General features: G+C 34.9%; 1 protein-coding gene across 1 annotated transcript; it reads left to right on the top strand.

Moving 5' to 3' along the window:
* The first annotated feature begins 1,240 nt into the window (after positions 1–1,240).
* LOC128645761 (uncharacterized) lies at positions 1,241–16,396 on the top strand. Its single transcript, XM_053698986.1, has 11 exons — positions 1,241–1,275; positions 8,534–8,772; positions 9,523–10,959; positions 11,673–11,765; positions 11,894–11,998; positions 12,238–12,347; positions 12,681–12,875; positions 14,510–14,672; positions 14,857–15,022; positions 15,429–15,523; positions 16,028–16,396. Exons 2-11 carry the CDS (start codon positions 8,625–8,627, stop codon positions 16,117–16,119), a joined length of 2,604 nt encoding a protein of 867 aa, XP_053554961.1. The 5' UTR covers positions 1,241–1,275; positions 8,534–8,624; the 3' UTR covers positions 16,120–16,396.
* The last annotated feature ends 687 nt before the right edge of the window (positions 16,397–17,083 follow it).

Raw genomic sequence — 17,083 nt, 5'->3', positions numbered from 1 at the left:
CTGTTTGTGTTACTGGAAGCCAATAGCGAAGATGCATTGCACTGATTGAGGTCCAAGGGATTAAACCCACAAAATCTCTGCCAATTGGAGGTAAAATCTGTGATTTTATTTTTTAACATAAAGTTCAAAATAAAGTTCAAATGAGAATTATAAAACTAAATCAAAATGATAGGAAAACATTTATTGCATTTATATAATAAATTAACATTATTGGTGGAATGAAAAAAAAAAAACATATTAGGGGACATGAAAGTCATAATTAAATTTTAATGATCCGGACAGAGCATTTCATTTTCATAAACTTTTAAATTTACATCTGTTATCAAATTGACTTAGTTCTCTTGGAATCCTTAGTTGAAAAGTATACCTAGATATGCTCAGGAGCAGCCATGCACTCCCGGGAGATAGCTGGTGATTGGTGGCTATATACAGTATATATGCTTGTCATTGGTTTACCATATGTGTTCAGCTAGCTCCCAGTAGTGCTGTTATGCAGATAACATTGCAAGTGTTATACAGATATTTATGTCTATGCAAAAACGCTCCACGTAATTAACTGTCATGTTTTTCTTTTAATTTGAATTTATTGAATGTCTGAAAATATTAGATATACCCTACTTGAAGAGGCTCTGATATGCCTGTTCCTTAAAGTTTTCATAATTTGTGTAAAGTATGTGTATGTGTGTGTACAGTATGTGTGTGTATATGTGTGTGTTTTGTATATGCGTGTGTGTGTTTGTGTGTATGCATGTGTGTGTATGTCTGTGTATGTGTATATGTGTGTGCGTATATATGTGTGTGTGTGTATGCGTGTGTTTGTTTAACAAGATTTTACTGTTACATTGTTTGATAATTTCTTTTTTCATTTGAATTAAAGCAGTAACTTTTGATTGATTGGAAAAGCTTTAGATCTGATTTAAGAAACAAACAAACCGCTATACAATATTATCTTATACAATAAAAACTTTTGAATTGGGGCCATTTATAGTTTTTTCAAAATCATTAAGTCAATAACATTTATTTCAAAACAATATAGCTTTCTAAGCAGTGAATTGTGTTGTATAGATGTCAAATGAAAGGTATGAGGAAATAAGTTAAAAGATACAGGGAAGGAAATACAGAATGAAATACCAGTGCAAGGGAAATGCCAGAATTAGGTGGAAAATATGAGCAACCCCTCCCATCAGCCAGCCTGTATATAAGCAGCTCCCCAGAGAAAGATTAATATTAGCACTTAGGACAGATCTATACAATCACGGTACTGGAGAATAGCAGGTAAGTCCAAATCAGTGCTGGGGTGGATTCTAAAAAGTTATATTGCAGTTTATCATGCATGTAAAGATTAATGGTACAGCTGCTTATCCTTATTGTGAAGAAATGCATGTTGCATGAGAATGATGTGATTTGAAGAATTTCTGTTTGCATATACAGGTTCTATTGTAGTAAGTTTTATGTAATGTATTTATAAAGCTTTCTGGGACCATAGCTATTCTACTATGATTGATAGGTTAAATGATTTTAGCTAAAACAACAATTTGTACTGACACGTAAACTGTAAATGATATTGGATAACCTTGCTATAAATGGTAATCCCTGAACAGGAACAAATTATCCTAAGTACAATAACATGGGTTAAATGATCAACTAATGTGGTGACGGAGACATAATTAAATAGCCATATCCATATAGGGGGATATTACTCAATGTTTGTTGGATTTGCTCAAGACCTGACACATGTAAGGGGCCTATCATTTGGTAATAGTCTAGTACAGAGAGGGGGAGGTAAATAATGTGGAAATACATAATTTACCCCATCCTGGTAAATAGTTCCTTTTCTAAAACATACTGTAAATATGCGTGTAAATGAGCAAAATTCTCTTTTTCTCTGTGCAGACACTCCTTAACATTGCGAAATGTAGCTCACATGAACAGACACTGACATATACAGCAAAACAAAGCATTTGTTTAATGCGATTGTGTATGCAAATGAGTAATAATTCTCATAGGCTAACATTATTTATACTTGCCCAGTAATTAAGTATTATTTTCCCATGCAGAAGATATACTATCATTCTGCAGTTGTAATTATGGATCTTATGTCTACTGTAACTTTAGGAGTAATTATTATTTAGGATTTTCTATTTGCATACATTATACATATATTCACAATCTGATCCCTTATGTGAATACACAGCTACTTAAAGGAACACTGAACACACATTTTTTTCTTTCGTGGTTCAGAAAGAGCATGACATTTTAAGCAACTTTCTAATTTACTCCTAAAATTATCAAATTTTCTTTATTCTCTTGGTATCTTTATTTGAAATGCAAGAATGTAAGTTTAGATGCCGGCCATTTTTGGTGAACAACCTAGGTTGTTCTTGCTGATTGGTGGATACATTTATCCACCAATCAAAAACTGCTGTCCAGAGTACTGAACCAAGAAAAAAGCTTAGATGCCTTCTTTTTCAAATAAAGATAGCAAGAGAACGAAGAAATATTTATAATAGTAGTAAATTAGAAAGTTGATTAAAATTGCATGCTCTATCTGAATCACAAAAGAAAAAAATTGGGTTTAGTGTCCCTTTAAAGGGAAGTAAACAAAACTGTCTTAGAATCTGAGCTTGTATATTGCTCCTTCTCAAAACCTTTAATATTCCCCAGAATAGAAACATAATCCAGATATATAAACATAGATGTAGGCTATCAATTGGGTCAGCAAACCACAGTTCACAGCAAATTGTTTGTTGTCAGTTTGTAAGGAAGAGTCTATAATTGGATGCACCGATGACCAATTCACAGGTCAGATATACACTGTGAACTATTTTCCTTAAAGTGCTAGTAGAATTTCGTCTTCACTTGTCATGAAGTCTCTTTCTCTCTGAAATGATAGTATGCCTTACTTTAAAGATTGGACTTTCCTCTATTACATGTGGGTTTACTTTTGGCAGAGAGAGAGGAACAAAATAATTTTGTAACAATTTTTACATTGATTAAAGTGTAGGCTGACCATATTGCCGCTTTAAGAAGGAACACATAGGAAAAATACATATGTCAGGGTTTTTATACAAAACATTTCTTTAAACAGCCCTGAAAACAGCCCTGACATATGTATTTTTTATATGTGTCCCTTTTTAAAGCGGCAATATGGGCAGCCTATTAAAGGGCCATCATACCCAAATGTTGAAACACTTGAAAGTGATACAGCATAGCTGTAAAAAGCTTGTAAAAAGCTGACTGGAAAATATCACCTGAACATATCAATGTAAAAAAGAAAATATTTTACCTCAAAATGTCCTAAATATTCAAATCCCAATTGCAAAGGACTTTAAGCAGCAAATCAGTATGTATGTCAGGGGACAGGCAAGGGAGTAAGCTTCATGCACGCTCATATTATTTCCAGGGATAGGCACGAGCCAAGGCTGTGGCGGACATTTTCTAAAGTAAAGACCTTTAATGAAGGACACCAAGGTACATTTACAATTAAAACTATTATTTTATAGTGCTTAATTTTATTATACTGATGCAGATACCACTGATCCTATAACCAGCCCTTGTCTGGCTATACACATGTGCCAGTGTCACTTCTGTGTCTTTGTATAGTGCTGGGTGTTATTATACAGATGCAGAAGATATACATCCAGTATTTCACTCAGGCTTTATTTATTCCATAGCTTATCACCCAATATTGCTAGCAGTCTCTTGACAAGCCACTAATTTTATTCACACTAAATATTTTCCCTTTCCTATTATTTAATCAGAAAGAAAATATATACTAAGGTTATAAATCACAACCTTACTATATCTTTTCTTTCTATTTAAATACTACTTATAATAAACCTCAGGTGCTGGTTAAAGTGTTTTACCTTTGCATATAAAGCTCCAGGGACACAGTGGCAGCTTGCTTCTTGAATCTTCCCTCTATCTCTGTCTCACTCAGAGTCATTTTCTGGTACTAAGCGGCATCATGTGGGAGTGGCCACAACCCTGCAAAACGTGGCGCCGCATGTGTTAAGGAGGAGTCAGGACCAGTATTCATCTGTCTTACTCCTCCCTCCCCACAGCAAAATGGGCGGCGGACACTGCAAGGGCCAGTCACAGACACCAGTGTCCGTGTACAGACACCTTGCCTATCCCTGATTATTTCCCTATTCAGTTTAAGGAAGCTTACTATGAAATCTCATGAGAGTTTAAGGGACATGAAACCCATTTTGTTTCTTTCATGATTCAGAAAGACATGTCATTTCAAACAACTTTCCAATTTACTTCTACTAGCTAATTTGTTTCATTCTCTTGATATTCTTTGTTGAAATGCATATCTAAATAGGCTCAGTAGATGATGATTGGTGGCTGCACATAGATGACTTGTGTGATTAGTTCACCCATGTGCATTGTTATTTCAACAAATGATACCAAAAGAATTAAGCAAATTAGATAAAAGAAGTAATTTGGAATGTTGTTTAAAATGATATTCTCTATCTGAATCATGAAAGAAATGTCTGGGGTTTCATGTCCCTTTAAGTGAAATCTCATGAGATCACAGTAAACAAGTTCATGACCTCTGCACTTCTGATGTTGATTGGCTGCTGTTCATTTCTTCATGTTTTTATTATTATTTTTTACCTGCAGCTGGGCAGCAGCTGAATTATAACTTTTTACACAGAACTTACTCTGCTGAGCTGAGGAAAACATCTTCCTTTTTTACATAGAGATGCTCAGGTGATATTTCCCTGTCAGCTTTTTACAGTTATACTGCATCAGTTTCAAGTGATTAAGCATATGAGTATTATGTCCCTTTAAAGGATTACTTTCTGTTATAATTTTTAAGCTAAACAACTAACATATTAAAGTTAATAAACATTAATTAAAACCTACTGACCTATATTTTCTCCAAAACGAAGTTTGATAATGTTCTAAAAGTTATATCCTTTATTCGCCGATGATATCACGTTATCCTGCCCACTATTTTCAGCACTGCATGTTCAAAATACTTAAACCAATAACTTTGTGTTTAAAGCGCCATTTTGAAACCTAGGTATTGTAAACGGATTGGTACAGAGCAAAGGATACCCACGGAGTGGGTTTGGAAAACAATTACATTTGCAGACAAGATTTCTGATATATGGTAGAGATATGTTAATGAAATGCTATTGATAAAAAGCGTATTTGGGGTAGTTAGTTAGTAACAGGCATAGAAAATATTTACTTACAGTGGCCCTTTAAGTGAAATCTAGAGTGTTTTGTTATGGACTTTTGAAAAGAAAAACCCTCCTCAATTCAATGAGGGTCCTTCTGTGTTTATCTTTAGTTATGGCAGACACAAGTATAGCACCATCTCATTTTATGCCTTTAAAGCACGTGTCCATGATATCGTGACTTCCTCAAGTGGTTTTCTCTGTATCTTACATTTCTTGGTGTTTAGTGAGTGATGCAATTTTACTGGTATCATGTGATTTTAAGAGAACCATAAAATAACTCATTTCAAAAAAAGAAACTCCCTTGTTAGCAAAGGTAGGTCTCATGATCCACTTGGTCAAACAGCCATGGAGCCATATTATTCTTAAAAAATAAATAAATTATGGTTCTACAGACTTGTTGTCACTGTTATGTTTAGTGTATGTGTCTCAGTTCCCGATGTTACAGCTCTAACATGTATATAACAGCCACTTAAATTCTGTATTAACAAGTACTAACTTTCTTAATTAAGATGCAACAGTTTTCTCATATTGCTGCCTTATTACACACTAGGGATGGGTGAATGTTTCTAAAAATTCGAAATTTAAAACAAAGTTTGATACATTCGTTCGTTCGAATCGAATTTTGAATGTTTATATAACATTCTAAAATTTTATTTTCAAATTTTCGTTTTCAAATTTTTCAATAAAATTTGAAAATATTTGTTCGAATAATAGAATATTTAGCTATATATTCATTCAATTTTGAAATGTAATATTCAAATTTAAATGTGACATTTGAATTTGAATGTAACATTTCGAATTTAAAAAAGTATTTGTAGTCTAGAACTGTGTTTAATAAATGTAATATTCGAATTCGAATGCTGCATTCAAATTAAATGTCAAATTCGAATTCAAAATACTGTAGTATTTCTAGTCTAAAACTGTTTTTTTAAATGTAATATTCAAATTTGAATGCTACATTAGATTCAAATGTAACATTCAAATTCAAAATAGTATTTCTAGTCTACAACTGTGTTTAATAAATGTAATATTCAAATTTGAATGCTAAATTCAAATTCGAATGTCACATTCGAATTCAAAATAGTATTTCTAGTCTAATACTGTGTTTTATAAATGTAACTTTTGAATTCGAATGTGACATTTAAATTCCAATGTAACATTCGAATTCAAAATAGTATTTCTAGTCTAATACTGTGTTTTATAAATTTAATATTCGAATTCAAATGTGACATTCGAATTCAAATGTAACATTCAAATTCGAAATAGTATTTCTAGTCTAATACTGTGTTTTATAAATGTAATATTCAAATTCGAATGTGACATTCGAATTTGAATGTAATATTCGAATTTGAAATAGTATTTCTAGTCTAATACTGTTTTATAAATTTAATATTTGAATTTGAATGTGACATTCGAATTTGAATGTAACATTCAAATTTGAAATAGTATTTTTAGTCTTATACTGTGTTTTATAAATGTAATATTCGAATTTGAATGTCACATTCGAATTCAAATGTCACATTCGAATTCGAAAGTGACATTCGAAAACTGTAAATAACATTTGATAATAGAATTTTCAAGAATATTCGTTCTTATCAACATTCTATTATGTAAATCGAATTTCTACAATAACATTCATTCTAACATTCGCATTCGAATATAAACACATTCGCCCATCCCTATTTACTCACTGTTTGCTTCAGCAGCCTTTTTTCACCTCAGAAACATCCCAACAACAGGAAAACAGGAAGTGAGGATATAAACAGGAAGTAGCAGGAAGTGGGAAACCAAAAAAGGATGTGTATCAGCTATAACTAATAACAACCTATACATCACAGGTTCCAATCCTTTAGAAAAGTTTATCTAATCATTGTTCTACAAAATTCACAGTTAAAGTCTATGGAGATTTGTGTAGATAAAGCATTTGATACGTTTTTCTATCAACCCCTGTGTATGTAAACTCTGACCATTACGCACAAACACATATATACACTCACATACACATGTATAATTCCTACACATGATATATGCATGCATATTTTTTTATCTTCTTATTCCAACATATTATGCAATACAGGAAAAAGGTGTAACCCCCAAATAGGCAGCATAATGAAAAAAGTATGATGCAAATATTAATTTTAGGGTTTCCAAATGTCCAGTGTTCAACAGGACAGTCCAGTATTTTAGCAAGCTGTCCAGTAAACTCTTCACAAAAATAATGAACACTTAAATGCCCAGTTTTTTTAAAGTCCCTGAGTGTTAGCTAAACATAAAAGGCCCCCTATGCCTAAACTCATTACAAATACGCAGCAGAAAGAAATTATATGTAGTCAACAGGTTCAAATTACTTCTGTTTACGAGTGTTACTGGCAGCCAAAGAAATAAAATTATTGATTTGTATGTTACTGATTGCTTAGATGTGGGTTCTAGAGTGGTAGAGCTTTTTTGGGGGGGGGGCATTGTGTGCCCCCATCTAACATTGTCCCCAGTTACTGACAAATTTCCAGTATTTTTTCCAGTATTTTTGGAGGACAGCTGGCAACCCTAGTTATTTTATGTTATAAAAGTTGGATGTATGCATGTAGCAGCTGAGTATACAGAGATAACAACAATGCTTTGATGAAGTAACAGAAATGTCTCCCTCCGTTAGCAATGTGGATATATTGTATGTAAGGTGACAATGTAGCTTTCAGTGGCAGTATTCTGATTCCCATGCTGACACATACATACAAACAGACATACAGTAGACACATTCAGAAGCTCCATCCTACTGATTTACACATTCATGCAATGCATTCTGATTCAGAGACAGGTACTGTCCATACAGCGAATCGTGTGGCGCATGCACATAAGAACAAACATAAAAAAGAGAATATAAACACTTTTAGAGACATAAACAATATGCCTTTAACCATTCCTGCTGGGCTTTAGCGCCGTTAGGATGGCATGGAACGTCCTAGCCGTTTGGCTGTCCTGAAGCCATAGCCACTTTCTAAATAAGATCGCGGGCTGGAGTACCTACCTAGCATTATAGGCACTCCCCCCAACCCGATTCCATCATTGAAATCATGCAATCGCATGAACAATCGCGTCTTCTAAATTTTACTTATTTGTTTACATCTGAACTTTGTTAAGATGTAGACAAATAAGTTCTGGCAGGAAGGGATTAAAGATAGACACTTGTTCAAGCACACAAAAACATATATAAAACAAACAAGTTACATTTTTTTTATCATTTGCAAGACATTGCTTACAGACATAACTTTCCTGCAATTAATTATATATTTTATATTAAAAACCTGACGTTTGCATTTTCTATTTATGTTTCCTTGCAGGAGTTTCAATTTGTTTTATACGTGGATGAAGAATTAAGAGGAGGAATACATTAGGTGGCCCAGTTAAAATACAGCTCTAAATTTAAGAGCCATGGAAGGATTCCCTGCTGTGTTTTATAGTGAGCCAGCCGTGCTGGGACTGTTAGCTAATGCAGTGAGTGCTTTTCTCGTGTGCATGCAAAACTTCTCACTGTTCAACACATCGATCGCTGCTGGAGGAGTGGAGAATATACTTGCTGGTAAGAATGAAAGCAAGGAGACCTAAAACTGTGACATTTGTAACGCATTAACAGCTCAGCACATGTGATATAATGACAGTGACATGTTTAATGGTTTAGAAGTTCAATCCCATGTTAGAGAAAAGTGACCTAATGCTTTGAGGATTATAGTGTCATGATAATAGAGAAATAACTTACACTAATGGAATTGTCATGTTTAATGTGTCATAAAGTCAGCATTAAGGGACATTTTACCCATATGCTCGATTATTTGAAAGTGATGAAGCATGTCTGTAAAAAAGAAAGGACAGTATTGTATCTGAAACTTTCTTCAGCTCACTAGAATAAATGCTCATTTAGCTACTCGTTTTTTTCTTTGTCAACTGCATGGTGAAAAAAAAAAACAGCCAATCAGCATCATCAGTGCTGAGTTTACATTTTGCATTACTGTGATCTTGTGGAATTTAGGAATCATCCCACAAGATTTCTTAGTAAATGTTGTTTAGCTAAGGATAAAGTCCAGGTACAAAAATCTTGGTTGAATGCATAAAGTCCATTTACAATGTGATGTGGCTACTGAGAAAGTTTTGAGGTTAAATATCTTACTTTTATACATAAAGATACATAAAAATTTTCCTGCAATATTTTCTAGTCAGCTTTTTACAAATATGCTGCATCACTTTAAAGTGATTCAACATCTCAGTAACATGCCCCTTCAATGTAAGGAAATGTATACTAATGTACCCTTATCCTTAATTCTTACTCATGTAGGTGTTCACCTGATCCTGATTGGTGGAGTAGCCCAACTTATTGCTGGTTTTCTGTCTTTCCGAAAATATGATCACCTCAGTGGCACTTCTTTCATTGCCTTCTCAGCCTTGTGGAGCAGCTATGGTGCCACACGCATTGTTTTGGGATCAGACTCTCTCTCACAAAACAATTCATCAATGCCTGCTCTCCCTGAGATTCCTGTTACTGAGAGTGCAGTGTCTGGGCTGGTGGCTTACATTGTCATTGCATTCATCCTGTCCTTCTGCTCAGCTACAGTCAACTACATCATGCCTTTTGTCTTTGGTGCAATAACACTGACATTAATCTTTGAGGCCGTAGGCTTATTTGGACGTTGGGCTTTAGTTGTCTCAGGAGTTCTAGAGTTGATCATAGTTCTGTGTGGACTGTACGGAGCAGCTGCATTGCTGTTGAAGGGGATTACACAGAGATATGTCCTTCCTGGTTTTGGAAATGCACTCTTCAATGTCCTCCTTTTAGGATCTGCAAACCGTAGTTCATCCTCTACAGTTGGAGAAGAGAAAAAGAAAAATACCAAGTATGCTGAGCCCATGGCACTTGGCTACCTGTGTGATACCATCTCTGCATTCATCATGGCATTCTATTGCTTTGGGTATATGAAGACTTTTTATGTTGGTGCCATATGGATCAGTATAAATGTACTTTCACAAATATGCTCCAGCTACTACAGTTTTCTAAGAGATGATGTTTACTACGGCACTAAATTTGCTTTCCATGGAATATTTTGGCTGGTCAAGTCCTGGGAAGAATTTATCTTGACATTTGTTCTAACATCTGGAGATGTAGCTAAGAGCAGAGAACCAATGGTCGGTGACTGGTTCTTCCTGGCAGCTGCTTGTGTGTTCTGCTTCTTGTCTCTAAACAAAGATGTGTTAGAAATTATCCATAACATAGCATTTGCACTAATGACTGTGTCCACCATACAGCAGATACCATTTATGCCTTCCTATATCTTCTTTGGAATAACTTCTTCTATATTTACTGCTATCTCACTCTATACAACATTTGCCAGTCTTGTAAATTCAATTGCAGAAAAAGTACTTATACCAATAGGAAACATTGTGATCTCAAGTGCAAAGTTCCAGGATGTCTTGATGTGTGGCAGGCGCCATCTAAAAAAATCAGATCAAGAACTGAATGTGACAGAGAATCTTACCTCACGCTCTTCTGACCCCTTGTTCTACCTCTGTAATGGTCTTGCAGCCATATCTGCTATTCAGAGCTCCTTAAGTGACCATACTCAGGCGTATTTAGCCATTCCCTGGGTCCTTGTGCCTGGTACTATCATACAGCTCTATGTTTGTCGAATGGACGTCCAAGGAGGAAGAAAATTTGGCTCTGTATTGCCATTTTGTTACTCTGCTGTTTGGGCAACCTGGGTCTGGCTACGATTAGCAGGTAACAACACATTTAAGGAATATGACATAATCATAATGAAGGAATATTTATAAAACATAATAATACTAATATAAAAGGTGTATATCATAGTATAGAAAACTATAAAGTAAACATAACCATAATCCCAATAACAGTGATAAGCAAGGATAATAAAAAAATAATTCCCAGAGTTACGTTGGAAGGTATCTTGATAACAGTGTGTGAGATTAGAATGAAATAGAAACTGACGTACTTGTATTCACCTTGATTTGACCTTGTTTTCACTGTTTATTGTTACTGTATATATTTGCTACTGTATATTTTGCTCATAGAGGATTTTGCTTACATAGATTTGTTCATTACATCAGTCATGCATGGTTTCATTCCTTGTGAATATCTAACAGCCAGCTACAATAACCTTTGGATAATACACTATAAGTATACAATACACAAGGCATTATCAAATAGCCATAAATGAAGAGAAAGCCCAGAGCAGTAGCAGTTAGCTCAGGCATCTAATTAGGTTTGTAAAGAAATTTTTACTTACACACTAGTATTGTGTCCAATGCCATTTGTTTAGTGTTAACAATGTAAAGGTGTTGCAGTCTGCCCTTTAATATATATATATTTATAGATTTATATACAGTATATATACTATTTATATATATATTTTTAGTCACATTTATTATGTGTTTTTAGTGTTATGCAACTTTAATTATTGTTCCTTGTTTTAGGTCCCTCACTAAACCTTAGTGCCAATAATGATGGAGGATTCACTGCTGGAGCCATTGCTTTCCTGGTAGTTAATGTTTTTCTGATTGCATTAGGTGAGTCATCTGAGAGTTTGTGATGTCTGCTGTGTGTATTGCTTATACTGAAAAGCTGTAAAAATGTTTAAAAATAATATTTTTTCATCATAATTTAGTTCACTAATTTCTACAACTTTTGTTTACAGCTGCTCATGCAAACATTATCCTTTTGTTTGTCACACTTGGGATGGAGGCTGTTATAGTCTGCTTCCTGCTCTTCACTTTAGAAAGACTACCCCTGCCCCTTGAAAGTAAGTACATGTGAATGATTTATATGCTATTGTGCTTTCAGCTGCTTTTAAGTTAAGAATATATTGAACATTTTATTTCTAACTTTGTTGTTCTTCTGAAACATATTTGTGAAGAAGATCAGGTTTTAGAGGTCTGTGTGTCAGTTGTACCACTACTCTCTGCCTACAAAATAGAATGCAGTATGCTGCGCCTGCTGTCATGTTAGATAGATCACTTATATATTGTGTTTCTACCATAGTTACTGTTCTGTCAGTGTTCGGCATCTTCTGTCTTTATGGTCTTCTGGGATCTCTGGCAAACTGCATATTCAATAAAGAACTGATCCTCATGGGACCTGCAATCTATAAGGTAGATACAGCTGTACTCAAATAGGTGCACGCAAGTATAGGCTGATGCAGAATATCAAGAATAGAGAAATAAATATGAACACATGTAATTAGAATGAGAATTAGAATGAATTTTTTTAGTAGTACTTGTGCATGTTATTTACCCATCAACATACTTTTTATGCATATCCAGACATCCCTAAATGATTCTAATATGATATGATATATTATTTTAATGTATCTGAACAATATGCAACCACACCAATGTTAATAGAGCTCACAGACACATATAGTACTAAAGTATCAGCATATGTCAAGGTGTCTTATTGACTGGCTTTAACTTATTTGCAAACAGAAGCAAGAGTCAGCAAAGAGTGATGAGGTTTCTGAGTCGTGCCTCGTACCTCTCTCTCGCCGTACCAGTAGCCTGAGGACCATTGCACAGATACTGGAGGGAGGCGGAGTGTGTGGAATTCCCACTGACACTGTGTACGCTCTTGCTGCTTCCTGTAAACACCCAGATGCTATCAGCAGGATCTATACCATCAAGGTGAGACACAACTTTGTTTTGAATGAAACATTTAATGTTCTTTTAAAAGATACTGAAATGGAATATTTTGGAGAGAATGGTATTTGCAATGATGACAATGTGCTATATGCAGCAGCTATGGGTGTATATTAAATAAATGCTAAACAAAGATATTCTAGTAAAACAAGAAGAAATGTTATAGAGGGAAGCTATATGTCCAACTGATACAGAGTTTTGTTAAGTGATTGTTGCACCACATTTAACTGGAGATAAAGGAATAATTATAGGATCATATTGATGATGATGTATAGGGAAGTTATATGCTCATAATGAGAAAATGTTATTGGGACAATGATAGGGTCGTACTAAGTTATAGGCAAACGTTATTGGGTAACATTAAACAAGTGTTATAAGCAAGAAGCATTATGTCAAAAGAGCTAGAGGGAGCAATATATTTGAAATATGTTATAAGGATCACATTTTGGTTTGCATTGAGGGTCTTTTTGAGCAAAAGTATTACAGTTATAAGGATTGCACATTGAGAGTAATAAGAAATTGTTGTGTCGCTTCAAGGAATTCTGTGTATAATTCAAATACTCCCATTGAGGGGACGATAAACGGAGCAGTTATAGCGGCCAAGTTATCAAGCTCTGAATGGAACTGCTGGAAACAGCAGTAATGAAGCAGCGGTCTATAGACTGCTGCTCCATAACTTGTCCGTCTGCTCTGAGGCCGCAGACATAATTCCGCCGGTTTCTATACGATCAGACTGATTGACACCCCTGCTAGCGGCCGCCAATCTGCAGGGGGCGGCATTGCACAAGCAATTCACTAGAACTGCTTGTGTAATGATAAATGCCGACAGCGTATGCTGTCGGCATTTATCGATGTGCGGCGGACATGATACGCTACATTGTATCATGTCTGCTCGCACTTTGATAAATTGACCCCATATAATCACTTTAGAGAGGAGTCAATAGCAGCAATTATAAGTTAATTTATAAGTTAATTTTTAAATTTAGTTAAAGGGAGCAGTTACAGTCTCACTTTGGAAAGAATCTGCACTGAGCAGTTATGGGCACTTATATAAAATATATAAATATAATATCATATTAAAGGGACGTAAAACCCAACATTTTGCTTTCATGATTCAGACAGAGCATACAATTTTAACAAAGTTTCCAATTTACACCTATTATCAAATTTGCTTCATTCTCTTTGTATCTTTGTTTGAAAATCAGGACTGTAAGCTTAGGAGCCAGACCATTTTTGGTTCTGCACACTGGGAGGTGCTTGCTGATTGGTGGTTACATTTAGCTACATTTTTACATAGGGGAATTTGTTTTAAGTATATATATATATATATATATATATATATATATATATATATATGTGTGTGTGTGTGTGTGTGTGTGTGTGTATTAGCCACCAATCAGCAAGCTCTACCCAGGTGCTGAACCAAAAATGGGATGGCTTCTAAGCTTACATTCCTGCTTTTAAGACACCAAGAGAATGAAGACACATTTATAATAGGAGTAAATGATAAATTTGCTTAAAATTCCATGCTCTGTCTGAATAATGAAAGAAAAAAAATGGGTTTTATATCCCTTTAATGATTGAAAATGTACTGACCCTTTGTACCACTCACATTTTAGGAACGACCATCAGTGAAGCCTATCTGTATCTGCATTTCTAACTTGGAACAGCTGAGGGTGATCCAGCCTCCATTTAGCCCCCTCTTGTGGAGGTTCATGGACTTGGTCTACCCAGGAGGCATTAGCTGCATTGTACCCAAAGGAGAGTGGCTGAAAAGGCTAGGTAAGGAATATCACCACATTACATGTAAAATCATGACTATCCTTGTTTAGGGATCAGGTTTTACCGACTACTGTAGATAAAATAAGGTGACATTGCCAGGTGGGGAGAAATTTTTCAATAACTGTCTGCTATGTGACCTAAATACAGAGGAATGTGCCTCTCACCTTTTCTATTTATTTGTTAGGTGTAGGTGCAGCTTATGATAAGGTCGGGACACAGGACAGCATCATGATACGGGTTCCAGATCACACAATTACTGCTCACTTAACAGACATGACAGGACCCCTAGCCATTACTTCAGCTAATCCAAGCGGGGAGAGTGACAGCACCCACCATGACATGGTCATAACGTGAGTAGTGAAACACAGTATGATGACTTATGTCACGGTCACATCGTAAATGAACATTACAGAGCTAGGGGTATCATAGCATTTTACTTTTATTTGTTATAAACTGGAGAAAAACTATTCCTCAGAAATTAAAATAAACATCACAAAATAAGTTTCCAAAAGAAAATGTTACATGTAATAAACATTATTTGTATCCTTCTCTAATTTGTATATGTTATTGTTATCAATAAATTTGTAAATTTAACTGTGGAGTTAATTTATTTTGTGGCTGTTTAGTCCTGATGCACAACAGATATTTAATATTCTGGCAGCAGTATGGAGCAGTTGTGTGAGAAGCCATATATGCTGGGTGAGAGATAATACATTAGTATTCTTTCTTATTAACAATAAATTCTGTGTTTTTCAGGCGATTGAGTCATAAGTTAGATGCAGTCCTCTGTGACGGATATTCAAATGAACTTGTGGGGTCCACTGTAGTAAACTGTACCAAAATAGATGAAGGTATTATAACTATCTATCTATATATATGTCTGTCTGTTGTCTGTCTGTCTATCTATCTATCTATCTATCTATCTATCTATCCTGTAGAATGTTATATGTGTGTGTGTGCATGTGTCTGTGTGTGAGAGTGTCAGTGTGTGAATGTGTGTGTGTCAATGTGTGCATGTGTGTTAGAGTGTGAGTGTGTGTCTGTGTGTGAATGTGTGCGTGAGAGTGTCAGTGTGTGTGTGTAAGAGAGTCAGTATATGTGTATGTGTGTGAGAGTGTGAGTGTGTGTGTGGGTGAGAGAGTGTCAGTGTGTGAATGTGTGGGAGAGTGTCAGTGTGTTTATGTGTATGAGGTGTCAGTGTGTGTGAGAGTGTCAGTGTGTGCATGTGTGTGAGAGTGTCAGTGTGTGTGTGTGTGTACATGTGTGAGTGTGAGTGTGTATACTGTGTAAACCAAAGTTTTAATTGCATGAATACTATTAACCCCATTTTAATTATATCTCTCATCAATTTTTAGGCTCTATCACAATTCTGCGTGAAGGCTGTGTGGCTGCAGCAAAGATCATGCAACTGTTTGAACGTGCAAAGAACACACAGGATATGCTATAAGCCAAAGGAAAAATACTATTTAAAAGTTCAGGGATGTTAAAATAATTACATGTTGTGGTTTCTTTAAGCCCTGCCGGCAGGGATCAAAACTTAGACTGTGAAAAAGTAAACAAAGAAGAAGAAAATGTTTTTTTTTTCCCAGTGGTCCAAAACATTCATTTATTTATTTTTTGTAAACTATATAATTTAATAGACAAATCTTGAATTTAATTTAATAATTGTATTATTGTGTTAATGTTTTCTAATGAATACTGCAATAAATCATGTATGACAATTATGGCTCTTGTAAGTGTCTTTTCAACATTTGTGTTATTTTTTAATGTGCATGGAAAAATAATCTTTAAATTTAAGTGAAGCTAAGTTTAGTAGCCACATATTTAGGTGAAGGACCAGCAGGCTTACTTATTCTGCCCACCTACTCAATCACATTAAAATCTATGTTTATTTCTAATTGTTTTTGTTTTATTTTTCCTTACTGATTCCATTAGAGTTAGCATTTACTGAATAAAACTACCAATACATCTCTGATTCAAATGATGTTCTCCTGTATTCTACTAAATGCATTATTTTGTACCTCACTAAAAAACTCAATTTTTCAAATAAGATAGTTCCACCTCAAGGGTAATGGGCAGGATCTTGTACATACTGTTACTTTTTACCAGATATTAAAAGGATGACTATGACTCTTTTCTCCTGGCCAATAGAGTTGTTATATGACAGAGGGAGATTCATTGGATTGTTGTATAGTTGGACTGTTTTGAACCTGTATATGAAAAGACAACCAATGTTGCTCTTAGTTATGATCTATGTAAAGAATAAATATTTTGTAAACACAAAGAATTCTTCAAAAACGTATTTAATGACTACCTAAAATCACCATTGAGGGAGAATAGATATGGTCAGTCCTGCCAGTCATGAAACTGGGTTAGCAACTACAATTTAGGACTTATCCATGAGCAGGGTA

The sequence above is a fragment of the Bombina bombina genome, chromosome 1 (assembly GCF_027579735.1).
Source record: "Bombina bombina isolate aBomBom1 chromosome 1, aBomBom1.pri, whole genome shotgun sequence".
Taxonomy (NCBI): domain Eukaryota; kingdom Metazoa; phylum Chordata; class Amphibia; order Anura; family Bombinatoridae; genus Bombina; species Bombina bombina.
The sequence above is the reverse complement of the archived record's forward strand: the minus strand, read 5'-3'. Positions and strand labels throughout refer to the sequence as shown.